Genomic DNA, 21,516 nt, shown 5'->3' on the forward strand with positions numbered 1-21,516 from the left:
TGGTTTTCGTTTGAACCAATTAACTTTATATTCTCTAAAGTTGATACTTGAAAACAATGGATATGAAAAGCAAGCACCTCTTTCTTCCATCTATATAATGCACAATTGATTAAGGTCTGTTTAGATAGTGAGATGCAATGAGATGATTTTAGATAAAATTTAAAAGTTGAATAAAATATTTTTATAATTATTTTTAATATTATTGTTGTTTTGGAATTTGAAATGATTGAATTATTTATTATATTTTGTGTAGAAATTTGAGAAAATTGTAATGATTAGATGAGATAAGATGAAACTGTTTTTATAATTCTATCAATCTTAATATGCTATTATTGTTATGGTATTATGGCTCTCTCTCCACTCCACAAGGGATCGTTAAAACTTAGCTCATATTTATATCAACTATAGACAAAGTTAAATAAATATGAACTAAATAATCTTAATACTATTCTTCATTTTAGAATTTATCAATTCCAATTAAACTTGTTGATTTGACACATTTTTAAATAACTTTAAATGACTAATTTAATGAACAATCACTCAAAACATTTTTCGCAAAGAAACAAGCTGTAAACACACATAAAAATAAGGCAGTTTTACTACAACAGCACATGAGAAGGTAGTTTATACATTCGGTTTCTTCAAAGAAAACTTTGGCTGAATTAGAGGGATAATCCCGAATCCTCATCCTCTTCAAGAGTAGATGTGTAAATGGTATAGAAAGACCAGATGAGACCAAACACACCAAGCAGGATCCAGCCTAGAAGGTTGTTGCTCAGACCAAAGGGAAGACCTGTCCCCTCAGTGCTCAGTCTCTCGTCCACCAGAGCCATGGCCGCAGGGCTTGACATGGCTGCTGCACAGGCTGCCGCCATCATTGACGCACCCATCCCCATCTTTGATCCACTTTCCTGCATTATTCTAGGCTTCCCCTCCATGGAACATCTCACTCTCCCGCCCATCTTCGCCATTGCTGGCAACGCTGGAACCATTTACATGCAATTTTTTTTTTTTTTTTTTTTTGGGAAAATTTATGAACAGATAATCATATTTCTTTGCACTTTGCACTTAGCATAACCATTAACTCTAATACTTAAACCGACTGTTTTTCTTCAATTTAAAGGATACTCATATATTTGTGATTTTCTTTTCTCAGCCCATCTCCCTACTTCGATAAGCAAAAGATTTGATGAACTCATATGGACTGACCTAATGAATCTGCCAGATTATTGATTGAAAAGCATGGAATGTTCTTATAATCAGGAAAGAAAATTAAAGTAATTTAAAAGTTTTCACTCCCCAAAAAAGAGCAAGAAATCGACTAAAAGTGAGAACTTATATCTTACCAAGAACAGGTGAGGATTGAACCCCTGCCAATGGCTTGTATACGAGATCCGTGCGGGTTACTGTGGAAGTGGGAGTAACAGAAGTGATGGTTGCCATTTCTATTCAATATTTGGTAGGAAATGGGTCGGAAAATTAAGTAGTTTTTTGCAGAAACAGTCCTTCTGTGCCGTCTGTGTCAAACTAAATTCAATGATATTATTGGTCCCAAGTCTAGCGTTGCAATGCACCCACAGAAACTTGGATAGATAAGTAAGTAGGCACTCAGATATCCCCCTTATCCGCAGAAACCCAACCAATTTTTTCCACGTGTCACACAATCCTTGACAACTCTCTCGAAAGCCCAAAATTTGTCCTGTTTGTGAAAGAAAAATTAAAGAATTAAGCTTTCAAAATTTCCGGAAAAAACAGACATTAATTAGCCGTTACACACATCTCTGCTGATGAATCACGCAGGCTCTGCTTTTTATCATTAGTTTTCTTTTCTTTGCTCATACTATGAGGGTGTCCCATTGGAAGGGGAGAGACCAGAATTTGGAATCGTCTACCTGAACATGGTAAGAACGGCTGAAATGGGTCTGTGACATTAGATCAAATGCCGGACAATTGCAAATACTCCATGTGAAATGATATTTGTACTAGTGAAGTGCACAAACACCGCGCAATCTCTTCAAAAAAAAAATAATAAATACAAGACCTATATAGAAAAAAAAAACTAATTTTTAATATAGACTCCGTCACTCCACTCTTTTTCAAAGCGATTGCGCCATGCTTGCATACTCTACAATTATATGTAACATTACTTGTGTAGAAAACACAAAGCACACTTGCGTACAAAAAGACAAGATAATAGTTGGCACAACATTTAGACTCATGAGACTGCGAGTTTAACCGACGAGTGAACTTGTTCTCAAAGGCAGAAAGAGCATTCATTAAGCTTGTATGGAGGATGCATAATTACTGAATAAATGAAAAGATACCAAAGTAAATCTGTGTATTGGAAGTGTAAGGTGCTTGGAATCAAGTGGAGATTCTCAATTATGTACATACAAGAAGTAACCATAAAGTGGAGTATCTCAACTACAAGAAGGGACTCTTATTTCATTCCAGATATTGCTATTAATTGATTCATAACTTCTAGAAGAGGCGGCCCGAAAATTTTGGCAAATAATTGAGCTTAACTTTACAAGAAGAATTTCTATAAGAAAAAGAAAGAATAGAGGGAACTAGTATAGATTCTAGAACAAGAAGCAACTAATTATGTGGGCATGAGTCAGTGTATACCACCAGTCATGTGCAGTATTTTGCCTAGGCATGGATATTGCACTGTTGCAAATAAGGCTGATCATACTGTAAATATTGGCTCCAATAGCCCTTATACCTCCCAATCGCAATGTCCAACCATGGCTTCATAACTCCATCGTAGTGTAACACTGCTGCCTGCTCGATGTCACCTCGTCTGACAGCTGAGTCATAACCCAGCCCTAAGACATGCCATCGCCTGTCCAAAGCCATTGTCTTATTATAGAAAGTAATCCAACCTAAGGGCAGACTCCCAGCCTTCCACAATGGCCTCTTATAACCCTGCAAACCACCACCCAGTGAAAACAAGTCTTAGAATAAGCTTCATATATACATGAATGGAAATGGAGGTGCATTGTATACAGTAACCCTCGTATTATTGATTATTATTATTATACATAGGAAAATTATTAGATGTCAAGATACAATAAATTCATATTCTTTACCTAAATTAAAAAAAAAAAATCAAGTTACAAGACATTCCATATAAAAATAAGGTTATATTGACATTTTTCAAGTCTCATTAACCTCTCACAAAAGAGGAATGATACAAATTACATGATCTAAGTCATAAAAGAGTTCTAATTTACATTTCCATAGAGAAGGTCTGATTTTTTTGTCATAACTTTCCATATAACTTGTACAAGTGAACAAGAAAGCTGAGGCACTATCATCAATTACTTCTTTAATATCTTTTGTAAATAGAACCCCACCAATATTTGAAGTAATGTAGAGCATATATTTAAGGAAGGGATAAAAAGAAAAGTATCATTCAAAGCAAAAACATGGTTGATAACCATCGTGTGAAAAATATATTATTTCCTAGGTTTTTCGTTAATTCATACAAATTTTAATAAAGTAAATAAATACACGCATAATATATTTCTTACAACTAATAGTCCTATATGAAACTTTCTGAAACAAATGAAGTTTGCTCCTCAAAAAAATCATATATAATAAGAATTATGCATATAAGCAATTTATTTAGTGACTATCTGGAAAGCTTGCCACAGAACAAATTCATGAAAGGAAAAAAAAAAAAAAAAAAAAAAAAAAAAAAACATTAAACAGATCAGAGGAAAATCTCCATAAGAAAGAAGATACATCAGCGAATGCCATAAATAAATACATAGAAAACAGACATGATCATAACTGAAGAAGACTTGGCAATTGTGGATGTGTTCCAAATGACAACAGAGAGAACATAAAATCCACAATATATAAGCATGAAAGAAAATGCAAGGAAAAGTGTAAAACATTTACCAATTTCAAGTATTTATGGTAGACAGCAGTTAAATTTTGTCGTCTCCATTCTCGTAGATCAAACAAATTCATCCCAAATGCCCATGTACATGAATTGACATAAAACCTCTTTGCAACAAGTGGATCTGAAAAATTGATGAGCATATCCATCCGACGGAGTAGAGCTTCACTTACATGACAAGTTTCAACTGCTCCATTTACCTTACCCTTCATATCAACACTCCATAGTTCAGTTAGATCCCTTTGCACCACCACATCATGGTCGAAAAGCACAATCTTATGCAGTGCTGGAAAGACATCTGGAAGATAGAAACGGAGGTGGTTCAGTTCAGAAGTATATCTTGGGTCACTAGCACTTTGCTTCGTCAATGTCATATGATACTTGGTGGAGAACCATTCAAAATCATTCAAGCTCTGGATCTGGATGGTGGCTTTGCCAGGAGGATTCAATAAGAACCACATCGAGATTGCTGGGAGATTGAGAGAATCAGTAACCACATGGAAAACAATTTTCTCCGATTCCTGTAAATTGTTCAGCACAAATGAAATTCAGATTTTCTGAAAGCTATTAAAAACTCACCCATATCATGACAGCCAGTTTGAATAACCACCTGTGCAGGTATCCATAGCAGCTAATCACAGAAATGGAGTGCATACACATGCGATAGAACCATAGAGTCTGGTATCAAAGTAGCAAGATGTTGAATTACAATCCCCGGAGTTTGATATGAAAGTGGTGAAAGATTAAATGATAACCAATGTTACCCCCCCCCCCCCCCCCCAAAAAAAAAAAAAGGTTGCTTGAACCATAAAAAAAAAAAGGAATGAATGCTTTGGGGATCAACCGAAGATAGACAGTAACTGTAAGATCTATTGTGTCTGTCTGTTTAGGGTAAGGGGATACTCATTCCCATTACAGTTAATTGGCCATCCCAAAAAATAAGTCCTATGTAGATCTAAACACTGGGGAGTACTATGTTATTTTTCATGCTGGAATGAATTTGTGAGTGAAAAACCAATTGCTGTTACACTCAACAGGGATCGCCTAACTTCACTTGCCTCGCCATTTATTCTTCACTACTTCTTACTTTTTATTTCTCGTCCTTTTCTTTTTTTTCTTCACTTTCTTCCTTTTCTTCTTTTCTTGCCACTCCCTTTTTTGGTCCTTTGGATCTTCATTTGACATGCAGCATGTGCCATGCAAAACTGAAACTGAGAATCAAGGCAGGCTCCAGCAGGAAGAGGTTGGATATGCACCATATAGTTAAGAAAGTGACATAATCGATTATAGGTCCAACATTGGATTGAAACAAATTTGTCTAACTCAGGTTGGGTGAGGGTTGGGAGATTTTTAACTGTCATACATGGCAGCTTATATTCAAATTCACAGTTTGACTATATTGGAATATGCGCAAGGCACATTAATCGAGCACATTAATCACTGATGTGCGCAAGTGTCCAATCCGAAAATTTGATAACTTAGGCTCTATTTTTGCTTTCTTTCAGCAATGCCACAATTATTGACAGATAAATCAAAACCAACAAAATCATAGTGCAGAAAAAGCTGAGGCTGTGTACCATGGCAGTGGAGATAGTGGAGTTCACAACAACTGCACAAGCCAGAACATTGTCAGAGAAAACAGCATAATGATGTAGCTCTGTATCTTGCAACCGTTTTTGGTTGGGGAACTGCCTCTCCTCAGGCTGCAGGGCAAAGTATTCTGCAGTCAGCCGCATAGAAAGGCAATGAAGGCCTTTTGGAGTTGTCCTTGCGGCCAGGTGAATAAGATATGTCGCTTGATTCTTCTGCGACTGAACCAGCTCTTCAGCATTTAGAGTCATAGCACGGAGTTTAGTGACCATAGCAGCACAGTCAGGGAAAACATGGCTAGCTTTCGATAATGAAGCCTCCATGTATCTCATTTTCTGCAAAGAACTGCAAATTTCACTGGTTTTAGATAAAATATAAAATAAAATAAACTTATTTAAACCCTTTCTGCTTAAATGTTTGTCATAAGTTCTAGATAAAACAAACAATCGCTACATGCTTATTTACTTATCCAAAAAAAGAAAACTGATCAGAATTTCAAATTCCACTTCCATATCCAGTTAAATCAAATATGTTTGTACGCTAAAAGTGACGAATAAAAATCACTGGTTTTATACCTCCTCGAAAATTTTGAATCCTTGGTCGCTTGACCAACTGCTCGTTCCACCTCTCTAATCCGCTGTTTCAATTCTTTAACTAAGTGGGAGTTGGTGCCTGGTGGTGCAAAATTCAAGTATGCTTTGGCTCTAATCACTTGATCTCTCATCTCTGTTACCATCTCATTCATCCCTTTCCGTGACTGAGATTCTATGTTATGATCATGCCAGACTCTTGTTTGATTAGATTGCCCATCTTTCATCTCTTTAATCTCCTTACTGATCATTCTCCGATATCGAGAGGATGCATTTTGATTGTGTTCAACCGTAGTTTGATTAGAATGCTCCTGCAACCAAACCTAAATTAAGAACAGAGGTAAAGGGTACTGCTACTGTTCTATTCAACTCGAAGACTATGAACAGAGACCCATGCTTGAATATACAAAAGTATATTACATCACACAAATAAATATTTCGACAATTGATCTTACAATTACTTCCTTGATCCCCATTTTTGTGATATTATATCTTGTTTCAATGATTCCTAGTTCGATCCCCACAGCAAAAGCTTTGACACATTAACTAAATGGACAACCAAAAATGTGCTCGAATGTATCAGCATGAAAATCTTCATTGCTAAACAATCCATCTTAGGGCCGAAGACCTAGTGGTCCCAGTACATTATACCTACAAATATCACATCAACGCAGCTACTTGAACTAATAAATTATAAAGGAAATTAGCGGAACATAAATCCTTACAAAATAATCAAAAAATCGATGTAACCCATGATTACTTGAATATGAACATTCCTATTGAATCCCAAAATTGTGAGGTCTTAATGAATTATCTAGTACATGGAGTCAAGATCCAAATTCGTCTCGAGTGATTTAACCTCTTATTTGCATCCGGAGTAGAATTGCATTGTCAAGCAAGCCGTGTCACAAAAACAGTAAATCTGGCAAAATTAAGATTGACAAGGCTAATTCAAATAGACGAGAGGCAAAATAGCTCTAGAGCTGGAAATAAAACCCTTTAACTAAAGAGAACAATGTGAACTGAAATTTTGAGTTGATCATACTGATTTAGCTAAAAAAAGTTACTCATAATGCTCAGCAACTCAAAAGATTATAGGTTTTCAAGCTTTAACATGCTCTTCTACAGAAAACACAGGAGGTTAATCAAAGGCAGCCTTATCCCTACTGTCTTGGATCAGCCAAAGAAATCTGCATTGCAGTTCTGTCCTACCAAAAGCCACATTCTATACTAAATCATAAGTCATCTCATCCTTTTTCTTTGTCTCACCACGTCCTTGGCATTATCCTTGTACTTGCAGCACTCTTCACATAAATGATATCACTCCCCACCTTGACCAATTTGGGACTTGAACTTCAGTCAGCAAAACCTAGATTGTTCTTTTTTCAAGTCATCAATATATAACACCAATGCCTAATCCAGGATATGGAACATTATAAAATTGGCATCATATGGAGCACAACAAAAGGATTACCTTAGTTTATAGAAAAGAAAAATTCTTTCCACTATCTTTTTTTTTATTGGCACCGAGTATCTAAAAACAAAGTCCCGACTAATCCTGAGGCACCACAGGCACTCGGCAAAAGAGTTTCCAGCAAGTGCACATCAGGTAATTCAATGGGAAGTTCCCCCGGTCCAATGACCCCTAAAAATTGTTTGCACCCAAGGGGATTCGAACCTTAGACCTAGAGAGAGCATACCACCAAGACCAAGGCCCTTTCTACTATCTTTTTCTTTAATAGATAATTGAAAACTTTATTAAATAATGTAAAGGTATGGCTAAGATTGTATACACATATCTGTACCTTATTATATAGTGTACTACTGTACTAGTAATAGCTCTATACCAATCATCACCTTTCTATAAGGTAAAATTCCTAAAAAATGATCTTTGAAACTAATAGCAAGGTCAATTATCCATGTCCAAGGATATAGGTGCCAATGCAATAGTCTTTAAAGTATGATCATGATCAAAATCACATTTTCCTCTAAAATAAGATAAACTACTTGTACGAATATATACCTTTTGACCCTTTGTGGTTGACGCTTTGTTCTGCTGAAATTTTTGAGCTTCTTTTCTTTCCAATAGGGTAGCCCGGTCTCCAGCATTTCCAGAAACCTGACTATCGGGATCCTCAATAGAACCATAATTTGCGCCAGAACCCAAGTACCTATCTTCATAAACAACTTGTTTTGGCTCTTTCAAGTCTTCGCCCGATTCCTAAACAAAAAATCCAGACCCAGATCCACATACATAAATATTAACAAAAAAAATAAGCTATAATATCCACGAATAATATTGCTTTCAATCACCTGCTCGACTGCATTAAGCCACGAAGCAGCATCTGCCTTATATTTCTGCACCAAACAAATAAATTCCATCTTCAATCTCCATTTTAAAACACAACATCCACACTCCATTCAGTTGGTTAAGAAAGACTCTTCACAGAAAACAAATTAATTAATAAAAATATAAAAATAAACTAAAATTATAAACCTTACATATATAATAGAAGTTCGTTTTTTCAAGTGATAAGTTCATAATTTTAGACTCCGAAAAACGTAAAACCTCCACTTTAGTGATCATAAGCATGCTTTCAATTTTCTTGTGCAAAACTAAGAAACAACACCAAATCACGAAATTCCAATGTTTCACTTTCTTTTCTTTTCCTCGTTTTCGCAGCAACCAAATAGTGCATAACGAACACGAAACTTAGGAGGAAAAAAAAAAGTGGGGATTAAGAGAAGCAATATCCGTACAATATTCGATAAGTCCTCAACAAATTCTTCCCCCCCTGCAAAATGAAAAAAATAAAATAAAATCACAGATGCAGAGTCAATCACCATATGCATGTAAGTTCTCCAAATCAAATCAAGTATAATCACACACGCACAGACATAATTCAGTATATAATGCGTATATATCCGTATAGTGAATGAAAACGTGCGATACCAATATGAGAGATATGTTTGAGCCTGTGGGAGAAAAAAATGATGGGAGCGAAAACGGTAACATAGAGAAGAGAGAGGATGAGAATCCTCTGGCATGGACGAATCAGCTTCATCAATGAGACCCGTAGACGACGAAAGTGTCTCCAAGTATACTTCTCCAAATGCACATTTCAGGCATTCAATATAACACTGGATTCCTCGCTTCAACCACAAGGAACAGAGTGCGAGACCAAAAAAAAAAAAGGAAAGCGAAAGGAAAAAAAAAAACAATCTAGGGTTTCATATAGTCCCTTTTTGTGTACTTCGAGTTAGAGTTTCAGAGGGATAAAGAGATGCAGAGCATGGCAGCTCGACCATGTTCGGGTGTCCTCGAGGGCAAGAGTTACTTTTTTCTTTATTTATTTTTTTTACCTATAAATATTTTGAGAAATTTTTTCTTAAGAAGATTAGAATTACGGCCTTTCCTTTCTTTATTTTCCATGTCAACGTATATCTTGCCTTCTTTTTTTATTTTTTAAAAAGAAAAATATAATCATCGTCTCTTTTTTCATCATCTTCTTATCATTTCATGTCACTTTAAATTATAAATTTATAAATAAAATATAATAAATAATTTTTAAAATATGTAAACATAATAATCTTATTTTTATAATTATAATATGATTTCTTTTTATAATTGAATTAAAAGAGTCGACTAGATGGAGATCATAATTAATCTAAATCATCGAGAACTTCATCCCTATTTTTATCGCAACAATTCAATATCCTTAGTAAGGATTCCTTACAATCCATAGTAAGTCCCAACATCGGATTTTCCAAACAGGTGATGGGTCCTAACCTTTTATTTTAACATCTTGTTGTTTAGGCTGTGTCTGAATAGTGAAGTGATCTAAGGTCATTCTACTATTATTTAATATTTTATTATTATTTTTTTACAATTTTTTTATTAATATTTACAGATTATTTGATATCACCTCATTATCTAAACGTAGTTTTGGTGTAGAGTGTATTATTATATTTTAATCATCAGATCATCCTTTATTTTGTAAGATAATAAATTCAAAAATTGAGAGTGTAATATGTAACATGAGAATTGTTTTTAGATTGGGCAATCAATTTCATCTCAAAATCAATTGGCAATGCAAATATGGCTATAGGCCACTACCAACATTAACTCGTTTGGCAGCATATATACCCCATCATCAAATTACCTCAGTGCTTACTGGAATGCATAAATACACTCATGTTGTTCATTTTGTTTTTATCCATTCAATTTATGAAAAGAGAAGTGATATAATTATAAAGAGATTTTATAAAAATAAATTTAAAAATTAATATAACTTGATCATATGATACATTATATTTATTTTATAATAAAAATAAATTTATAATTAAAAAAACTCATTTCACTATTATATAGGTATGATATTATCTCGTATCGAATCACGTCAATTTATAATATTATTTTTATAAAATTTTTATGAAGGTCTGCCTGTCCTCTTATTTTATTCGAGATAAAGATAAGTTTGTAAATATATGTATGAATTTAATTAACTGTACAGGGGCGTTAAAGTGCTCAAAACCCTCAATCCGGGTCGAAAAGTCACACATAACAGATCTCTAGGACACGAGAAAGGTGCTGCATGTGCCATTTTTATTTTTTTATTTTTTTATTTTTTTGAAAGAGAGCTGCATGTGTCATGAATCTTGGAAAAAGTAGTTGATCTCAATTAAGTATTAATAAAAAGATTATATTAATGTAAAGGAGTAATAATTCTTTACTAATGTTACTACCATATATATAATATATATATATGTATACACTAGTAGTTGTATAACGTGCAAAGCACGTTTACCCATTTGTCTAATTGAAAATGATGTGTCTAAAAAAATAAAATTATTGAAAATAATGTTAAAGTTGTATGGAAGTTTCAGCTCTACAAATTAACCATATTTGACGGTAAAGATCAATGCATGCATGTTATGTTACTTCTAACTATGCAGAAGATGTAGTGAACTCGTATAAAGCTAATCCACCCTCTCTGTTCGTGCTCTCCCTTTTTCTTTTCTTTTTTTTACTTAATTAAGAATATTATAAGATTTAAATTATGTTAAAAATTATAATTATTTATATAGTTTTACTTTTTTAAAAATATTTAACAAAACTTCATAAAAGATTAATATTTTATAAATTAAAGTGATTTTAAGTGTATGATATGGTATTTATATTTTAAATATCTATTTTAAGTTAGTTTAAATTTGTGTTTAAACCTCTACCATTGGATTAAATCTGAGGATTCAATATGAAGGATTGGAATTTAAAACTCCAAACTTAGCATTTTTCCCTCATTTTCCCTTTCTCCCTCTCTCTCTCCTTCCCAACCGCACGTTTTCCATCTCTCTCACCCGATCTCCTCCCTCAATCAACCCAATGCCGCCTTACACCACCCTACGACGTCATCGACCACCTCACTGGCTTCCCCTGACGCCAGAGACCAAATCCCACCTTTGAAGCTCATTGGTAACTTCTCCCTCAGCCACATGTGAGTAACCTGAAACGGGTCTCAACGCATGGGTCTCCACTTTTGCGCCACCACAGCTCAGCCCCAGCTCTACTAAGAACCACCATTGAGTTCCCCTCACGCCGTGGATCACTTCCATAGAACCCACCACCCGTAGCTCCTCCCTAGCCCCATGCACGCAGCCCTTCTACATGCACGGGTTTCCCCCCATAGCACCGCCGTTAGCTACCCCCATGCCACCGCACCACCACCACCACCAGCCTCGTCCTTCGCCAACGACCCTTCCGCTCTCCTTTCCCCAGTCGAAGTCCCAGCTCCTCTCATGCCCTTTCTCTTCACAAGATCCCAAATCCATCATCGTAGGACCACCACGATGCTGCCGTATGCCGCCTCTAACAGCCACGACGTAGCTCCTTTATTCTGTTATGTGGTGTTGTGTGGTGATTTTGTGATTATTTACAGTAGTTTTGTGAGGAAGATAATTGTTGGGAGAATGTAAAGGAACATAAGTGGAAGAGAAAAATATAACTGTTCATTATTGTTCACAAGTACTGTTTATAACAAGATAAGGGGGATATATATATAGCTAAAAAAGGAAAAACAATTTGATTAGTCGTGAACGAAATATTGCTTTTAATATATATATATATATATATATATGTGTGTGTGTGTGTGTGTTTGTGTAAGTAGGTTTTAATTAATATATATAGCTAATTTTTATCATTTAAAAAGAATTAATGAATATTACATAAATATTTAAAAAAAAAATTTTATGCATCAGTCACTATTCACTTTCATACCTAATACTTATAGTTTTTATTTTCATAAGAGATGTGGAGATATTTTTCGGTGTGAGATATGGAATAGTTTATATATTACAAATAGACAAGTCTCATACAAGTCATTTGTAAAAAACTAAATTTTATTAATAAAAAAATAATATTTTTAAGATGAGATTATTTTTTTTACAAAACTTACATAAAATTTATATATTTAAAATTTTTACAAATCATTTTTCATATCAAAATATACGATCTGATTGAGAAAAAGGGTCAAATTTATGAGAGAGAAGGGAATGGTATACAGTAGGCGTTAAGCTGGCCGAAAATCATGCCTAAATATATGACATGATAAGGTCAACCAGCTAGTTCAAACTTGCCAATGGACATGATTAGAAATATGCTAAATGCTGTACCGACACAAACCCAATTCAATATGTTTTTGTTTTCTTTAAGATAATTTAATTAATGAGCCCTCAAGTATAATGGAAGAATATTATCGTAGCTACAGATTTTAAGTAATTTCTTTAGAATAAACTTCTTGGCTTTCTAATCCCTCGTCTCTTTTAACTCAAACAAAAAATGAATATAATAGAGATATAATAAGGGTCACTAATTTCTCTTCCATTAAAAAATACATGAAAATGGTAAGGTGTTCATGTATTATGAGAGGACCAAAAAATTTAAAAATAGGGCAAAAAAAAATTGACTAAAGTAAAGCTGTAATTGAGACTAATTTAGTATTAGTAATAGGAAAATGCTTCATTTATTTTTACAGATGAGATAAAATGAGATGAGATGAGTTAAGATTAAAGTTAAAAGTTGAATAAAATATTATTAAAATATATATTTTTAATATTATTTTTATTTTGAGATTTAAAAAAATTAAATTGTTTATTTTATTTTATATGAGAATTTGTAAAAATTATAATGATTAGATAAAATGAGATAAGATGAGTTCAGAAGAATTATGAAAATAAACAGATTGACATCTTATTTTTGGATCATATTAATATTTGACCCAATCAATAAATAAAAAAAATTAGATTTTTCTTTTTTGGTTTGTTATAAAAAAATGAAAATATAAATTTTATTTGTTTGATCAAAAGATGACTATCAAATTCATATGTGTCCAAGAAAGATATTCCACCAATAAATGGAATGCTGCTATAATAAGTTGCCATATATGCAAGAATTTTGTCTTTTTGCTTAGTCATGTTTGTCCAGCTAGCTAGCTAGGATGGAGTTGGTTAAACGTTTGAGTCATTGAATAGTAAAAGGTCATGTCCTCATGTTCGGCTAGTGATGTTCGATCGGTCGGTCAAGTGCTAATCGAGAATCTATGGAACTTGTCGTCCTTTTGTAAATATTTCTTATAATCCGGGTGGGCGGTGTTGGTGGCGATTATTGATTCGATGACTATGAGCATCCTTATCAGTCTTTTGCATGCATTACGAGCTTATTTTTATATTTTATATGTCTATTTTTCCTTCACTTAATAATTAAAGTCCATTAATGATGATCCCATATATCCGAAGACGAATAAGTACTGAAGGAGACGGATAACAAAATTCTAAGCAATTTAAGTTCGTTTATTTTTAGAGATGAGGTGAAATTAAAATTAAAAAATTAAATAAAATATTATTAAAATATATTTTTTAATATTATTTTTATTTTAAAATTTAAAAAAATTGAATTATTTATTTTATTTTATATTAAAAATTAAAAAAATTATAATAATTAAATAAAACAAAATAAGATATTTTTTGAAAACAAATAGAACTTAGAGTATTGATAGAGTACGAGTTTTTTTTTGTTATTGTTGTCATAGATCTGGTTCTTGGGACATCTTCATGAAGATGTCGGTGGCTGATCTGGTGCCCCTATAGGCTATACGCTACAAAAAATTAGTTTTTCGTGATAAATTTTTTTGTCTTAAAAAAATTATAATTTCCTCTCAAAAGATAATTAGAGATAAAAATTTATCACAAAAAGCTTATCTCAAAAATTTTTTTTCAAACAAAACCGGACAGAGTAGATCAAAGCATTCAAATGAGATTTTTTTTAGATAAAGCGTTTTCATCCCAAAAATCCATTTGAATGGAATATTTTATGTTCGAATGGCCTAGAATTTATTCGAATATTATTGGAATTTAATTTGAATGACCGAATTTATTTGATCTTGTTCGAATAGATATAGTGTTTGAACAATTTATTTCTGTTCGAACAGATATATTTATATTCAAACAAAATTAATCTAATCAAACACGATTCATATACGTTTGAATTGAAAACATATGTTCAAACAGATGGTTTAATGTTTGTATTCGAACGGTATATGGTACATTCAATTAACGATAAATGTGTTCGAACAAAATATTATTTGTTTGAATGTTAAGACATGCAGTTTGTTTGAACGGAAAATTTATATATTCGAACAAAATTGATTGTTCTCAAGTCATTCGAATGATTTTGATTGTTAGTGCGAAGCTAAAATGTGTTCGAAAGTTAATAAATTACAATTTACCGTTCGAACTATCTATTTCGTACGGTACTCATGATACAAAACTCTTAATTCAAAATATGAAACTAATATTAAATATTATAATTAAAACATCATATTTGTTCAAATGTTCAAGTCAGAATAATAAAAAGACAAGTAAAGAAAATAAGTTCTAGGATTGTAGTGACATAAAGTTTTGAGATATCATTGATTGTCGTTCACAAAAACTCCTTCGTTGTACGTCGTCACTGCCACTAACTCTGCTGTAGAAAGCAAATTTTCAGCCGTCTAAGAGTTATGGCCCGTGAAATGAGACTCATTTAAGTATTTTTTGCTAGTTAGTTAAGTTTGTAAATGGGGTCGGATTTCGAATCCAATCTGAACCTTTTTGGTGTTTTCTGACTGCCACACACGATGTTTGGCCGTAGAAATGATGCATCTTAATTTGGACTAATTAAAATCAAGGATTCTCAAGAATCCTTGGTTTCAATGTTTGGTATTGAGTTGACTCAGCCATGATTTGTTTGGCAAGTTCGCATTCGAATGGATTCAAACCTACTCTAATGCTTTTTTGCTAAACAGACATTTTAGCTTTCGAACGTGAAAGAACCACACTCAAACGTTAAAAATTGAGATTTCGATACGTTCGAACAAATTGGCTCTCCATTCAAACTTAACATTTATTATGTTCAAAGGTTATTTTATTTATATTGTTCAAACAACATATTTTTTCGTTCAAACGGTTAGTTGGTGTTCAAGCAAGTTAAGTTTTTGTTTGAATGGTTATAAATCGTTCGAATACTTAGGGCTAATGTTCAAACAATATTATTTAGCATTCGGATTAAATGTCTGTTCGTTCAAATCGATTATTTCCTATTCGAACGTGGTTGTTTCTATTCAAACATAACAGTATATATATAATATAATTACAACTTTATATTTTATTTATATTTATTGTGGTTTTATGAACAATGAACTAATGGCAAACATGGGAAGAAAATGTGGGAGAGAGGGCCAAGCTAGCAGTGAAGCTAGTGAGATGAGCATGCCGATACTGGTAGAGTGGGAGATCATTATAGATGACTTTCGCGATTTTGTGTGAGATGGACGGAGCCTCTTTTTCTGTTATTAGCGATAGAGAATGGGTCTCAATTTGTCAGTAGAGGGGTGTGGCCTATCCAGACATGATTAGTGAGTTTTACCGGACCATGGGTGAGTTGGAGGCTAATGATGAGTCCTTCACATTTACCATTTGGGGAGTGAGTATTATTATCTCAACAGACATTATTGCTTATTTTCTTGAGATCCTCCACGAGATTGGTGCATACCCTACACAACAACCGGTTGTAGGGACATATGGTGGAGATGCTATCAATGATGAGACTCCAGTAGATAATGGTCCCACACATGATGAGATTCGTCAGTTAATGCATGACAATTTGACTCCTTCATATGATGCAGCAAGGTGATCAAACAGGTAGATTGTATTGCATTTTTTTGAATGTTGAGTTTAATTGTTTTCCATAATATTGATCCGAGCAAACACATGACTAACTTTGGTATCGATCGAGCTCAATTTATGTTACGGATAGCACGAGGAGAGCCGATTGATCTGCCTTTATATTTCCTCCTCCGCATCCGATCTGAGTCACGGTATTCGAGTAGAGGTAGTCTACCGCTTGCATTAATGATCTCTAACCTCCTAGTCTAATTGGGGGTTAATGTGCTGATGACCGAGTAGAGGCAACTACAAATTAGGCTCCTTAACAAGATTACCTTCAACAAGAGCGATGACCACTTGCGGAAAGCTCGAATTAATGTTCTAGCAGCATAAGATAGAACAAGCTGTTAATAGACAAGCTGCAAAGGCTACTATCACAGAGATATGTTCCTTGATCAAGGACCATCGCATACTTTTGATCCAGAAGATGGAGATGATCACTGCACCCATTATGGTTCGACTGTAAGAGATTGGGAGACACATTTCTGTCATGCAGGAGGACCTGGATAATCTTACCCAGTAGTTTTATTTTTTTGTTTGACTTTTTGTATTGTATCGAACATTGTTCATTTTATTATTGTATCATTTTTATTTGTTATATAACTAGTTTGTTTGTTGTCAAAAACTATTTTTCTTATTTTACTTATCGTTCATGATAATATAAAAAATGACACTTCCTAGTAAGTAATGTTTTTTTAATTGTAAATTCTTATTTACCATAATAAAACTCATTAATTAATTTTTAAATTAATTATATAAAATTCTTAAGAATATGAAATATTTTAATTTACCATAAATAATAATAAATCTGTATAGTTAGATTTTTTATCCTTTGAAAAGGAGAACTAATAAACTTAAATAATATTTATTTTTAAAATATTTGAATGCATTTCAATAAATTTCTATACTTAAACAGTACTGCTCGAACGACTATTATAAACATTCGAACGTTTAATAGATCCGTTCTAACATAAAAGTATCATTCAAATTGTGTTACAACCATCCCACCAGATTTATTTATAAATTCCCACCAAAAAATTGGTTCGAATGAATAAATGTGGCATTCAAACGAGTTATAATGTATATATTCCCGCCACGACTATTATTCAAACAGTTATATCAACATTCGAACGCGAGTTGAAATTTAAAAAATTGCATCTATGTTTTGAGATGAACATTTAAATAAGTACTTTTAGAGATAAATTTTAATTCGTTCTAAAAAATTTTATCTCTAAAATTTAACTCGCATCTATGTTCTTAAAAAATTTCGTCTTTAAATATCAAATCTCTTGTATAACAGGTTTATCACCTCTCCTAGCTATAATGTACGGGCTAAAAACAAAAACAAAACAAGTAGGGTAAAAGTGCTAGCTGCACAACCCTAGGGGATCCGAGGATGATGATCTGCTTGAAAATGTTGATTCAGGTCATGTGCAGTCCGAATTATCTGCAATATATAATTTTTTTATTTTTTTCTCAAAACATATTTGGTGTCTGGTTGTTGTTTCATGGTCATATGGACTGTGTTGATGCTATTCTACATAATCTTCTCGGCCTTGCATGAATACATTGATGACACAGAGCATTAGATACATATCCAACAAAACATGTTTGGACATGAACTCATTTTTTTTTTAATATTTTATTTTTTTCACCAAAATTATTCATTCATTTTATAAATCCATCCAGATGACGATTTGAGATTAATGAAACTAGAGTAAAGTTAGTCCATGCAACACCATTAATTGTTAAAGGAGATTTTTCAAAATTTTTAAATTACGTACTTATATATATGGATAATGATAGGGTTATTACCTTCCTACTATTTATTTATTATTCTTTCTGTATTTGATTTTTTTTTTAATTTTTAATTTTATTTAATAGTCTATTAAGGAAGTGACTATTAGTAATATTATATATTTTTAATTTTTTTTAATTATTAAAGATGTTAAAAAAGTATTTAAAAGAAAATGATAAAAAAATAAAAAATTTTAAATATACTATAAGTAATAAATAGATAATAAGAAGATAGCAAACCTATAACTGCCGGCTAAAATTTGAAGCTTCACGTACGTATTCATGTGCATATATATCCTTTGATGCAGCTTTGATTTATAAACATCTCTCTTCATGATGATCATGATGAACACATGACTTCGTTTTCTGTTCTTTGGAATTGAGATTTCCAGAATTATTTTCCAATATAATTCTTGCTAAATGGCTCCTGCGTATCTACATGATGATGATGTACGTACGTTCAGTTCGGTGTGGCAGCTAGCTAGAACTACATACATGACCAAAGTTCTGTACCTGTTTTTAATTTGCCTGCAAGTACGTACTTTGGTGGCTGCAATTAATATTTGTTGGAATGAACATTCCAACCATATGGAAGGATGGCCGCGCATGCATACGTATGAAAATTGGTATATATGCCTGATATTATAATCTCTTCGATCATCGAAAGATCATTAGATCACCTACAAAATATGCTTGTTTTGGACGTGTTTTACACTTGCCAACACCTTCCGTCACCTGTATCCAGAAATTAAAGAAGGCCCGAAGGGTATTAAATGCCTCTAATGCCTAAGTTAGATAACCAAAGTAATCAACGATGGTTCTACTAAATCCATTTTTTTGCATACTTAGGTTGAGAGCTACCTCTGATATATATAGAGCGGAAGAAGATAAGCTTAAGCTCGCGCAAATGCTATTGGAGTCTTCTTTATCCTATTTCTCCCGGTACCCTCAATATCAACTCCAAATTAAGGGACTAATTCAAATTTCCCTCTTTAGGGTAGTACAGTCGGATTTTGTGGGTTATCTATATTGGACCCTCTGGGCCTCATAGTCATATGAACAAGCTACCCACGACGGGGAAGGCCCTTCCAATGCCATTTTAATTTATTGGCGACACTGCAAAAGTAGACAAGTTGCCTTAGTTTTTGGAGACATGAAGTATAAAGACGACTAATGAAAAGTAAAATAATCAAAACTATCCATGTTTTATATTGAATAAACTATGCATTTCAAGTAAAATGAAGAGTATCTCACGTACTCTGTCTCCCAGGCATAAATAAAAGCAGAAAAGTTATTTAGAAGATCAGTATATAAAGCAAATCTGATGATCTTATGTTAAGAAAAAAAAAATATAATAAAGGGTTATTTTAATATAAAATTATGGGGTGGTGCTACTCATGATAATTTGTATTACTCGATGATACTGTACTACTACTACTAAGCGTTGCATCTTTTGATCATGAAAGGGTGCCAACGTACAGTACTACTATTATTAATAGAAGGGAATGGAACCCTAGCCGATCATCTAAACAGAGTCTCTAGTACTTCATCTATATATAAGGGTTATATGGAGATAGATGGACTTAAATTAAGCTTTATGGTATATTTGGGTACATGATTTTTATGCGCAATCTCATGTTGTCTACGTTGCAATATATACTGCATGGCATGTCTGAAGTCAGAAAATGTAACCCTGTTCTCAAGTATTTTGACCAAACAATCAAGCAGTACTACAAATATGTTGTGCAAATACCTTGGGGAGGGCCCCATCGATTTATAAGAAGTTTTGTGTCAAACAGTGTTTGGAAGGAGCACGCGGCTATCGATTGCTGCCATAGATGGGATCCCACTTTTAGCATATATATATTGTCAACAACTCAGAATTCAGAAGTAGTTCCGGCCAGGGAGGGCCATTGCAATTGCATGCATGGCGGGTGGGTCATTTTCCCATGTCATAATAAATCATTGCACGTTTGGTTGAGGCAGTCTACAGCTTTCCTTTTTTTCTCTTGAAGACATACATATCGCAGCTATCTAGCTAGCTTACACCCTCAAATTTCATCTTTGAGATCTATAGATGCTTTTATATTTGTCATCATGATCACTCCTATAAATGCTCTTTTTAAATATATATATAAATATATATATATATCTAATTGGTTACATGGAAAATTATTTAAACGATACCGTATCTAATTTGGAGTAATGTTAGGTATAGTACTACTTCACGCAAATCTTTTGTAAAAATGTGAGTTTCACTAAAAGATTTTTTTTACACTTTTAATAGTGGAGTCGGCCACTTTTTTACAAATTAGAGACTGCATTGAGATTTGTATATTTAAGATTTGTACAAATAATTACTCATTTAATTTTAATAGAAGCATTAATGCTTGTAATATTTACATGAAGTCAATCATGTCTTCCTATGAAAAACATTATGTCACTCATGCACATAAAAAAACTGTCAATAGTTGTATAAACATGATCTATTATCTTTAACATTTGCTTCCAACAGTTTTGGACAATGAAAATTAAGTTCTATGAAAATTAAATAAAATGGATATCTCATCTTTCTCTTAGACAATAATGTTATATACAGTTTTATAGTGTATAAGTCTCACGTAATCTTTCTGGAAAAAAATTAGGATCCACTATTAAAAAAAAAATTTCCTCGTATGGATTCTAAATTTAACTACTTTTTTTTAAAAGTACAAGACTTACACATTCTAAGAATGTAAATATTATTTTTTAAAAAAAAAAGTGGGCACTCACTTTGACAGCTAGTTGTTTTTGTAACTTTTTTTTTTCATTTTTCTATATATTCACATTTTTAAAATAATTTTAAAAAATAAAAAAAATACCAATATTCTTAAAATCACTTCTTTAATTATTAAGTAAAAAAAATTTATACCGGAGGACAAAGTAATTTTTTTTTCCGAGTAATCAAATAAAGCGGTAAAAATTGATGGATAAACTAGTTTTTTCCTTAAATATATATATATATATATATATATATATATATATATATTATACCGGAGGGCATACCCTGATTTCCATATCAGAATTGTGATCTCTCTGTTAATATTGAGCCATTTGGCAGACCTTTTTGACTTGCCGAAATCCACAGAATCTTTCAGCTGTGCAGCCCAGACTTTGAGAGAGCGGAATGACTTGCCAACGTCAGGATTCCTGTTTTTTTCATGGTATCGTTAAAGAATAGAAGATTGTTCTCTTTAAAATCAAACTGAGTTGGCAACAAACCTACGTTAGAATACCATTGCAAACTGAATACTTTGTGCGCCCAAATAAGCAAGAAAAGAAAAACAACTGAACTGAACCTGTTTTAAGAAAAATATCTGACCAAATTCTTAT

General features: G+C 33.0%; 2 protein-coding genes across 3 annotated transcripts; both read right to left on the minus strand.

The window, feature by feature from the left end:
* Positions 1-581: 581 nt before the first annotated feature.
* LOC121252493 (photosystem II reaction center W protein, chloroplastic-like) lies at positions 582-1,483 on the minus strand. Of its 2 annotated transcripts, none has more exons than XM_041152173.1 (2): positions 1,347-1,483; positions 582-973 (listed from the first exon to the last, which is right to left on the minus strand). In XM_041152173.1, the coding sequence occupies exons 1-2, from the start codon at positions 1,441-1,443 to the stop codon at positions 663-665; spliced, it is 408 nt and encodes a 135-aa protein (XP_041008107.1). In that variant the 5' UTR covers positions 1,444-1,483; the 3' UTR covers positions 582-662. The 2 variants fall into 2 exon arrangements, with proteins under 2 accessions (XP_041008107.1, XP_041008106.1); XM_041152172.1 differs by having other exon boundaries at positions 582-982.
* An 875-nt stretch (positions 1,484-2,358) lies between these two features.
* On the minus strand, positions 2,359-9,412 carry LOC121252492 (probable galacturonosyltransferase 6). The gene is made up of 8 exons (XM_041152171.1): positions 9,044-9,412; positions 8,851-8,885; positions 8,404-8,448; positions 8,114-8,311; positions 6,076-6,401; positions 5,488-5,845; positions 3,910-4,431; positions 2,359-2,928 (listed from the first exon to the last, which is right to left on the minus strand). Exons 1-8 carry the CDS (start codon positions 9,153-9,155, stop codon positions 2,653-2,655), a joined length of 1,872 nt encoding a protein of 623 aa, XP_041008105.1. The 5' UTR covers positions 9,156-9,412; the 3' UTR covers positions 2,359-2,652.
* Between the last annotated feature and the right edge of the window lie 12,104 nt (positions 9,413-21,516).

The sequence above is a fragment of the Juglans microcarpa x Juglans regia genome, chromosome 2S (assembly GCF_004785595.1).
Source record: "Juglans microcarpa x Juglans regia isolate MS1-56 chromosome 2S, Jm3101_v1.0, whole genome shotgun sequence".
NCBI lineage: Eukaryota > Viridiplantae > Streptophyta > Magnoliopsida > Fagales > Juglandaceae > Juglans > Juglans microcarpa x Juglans regia.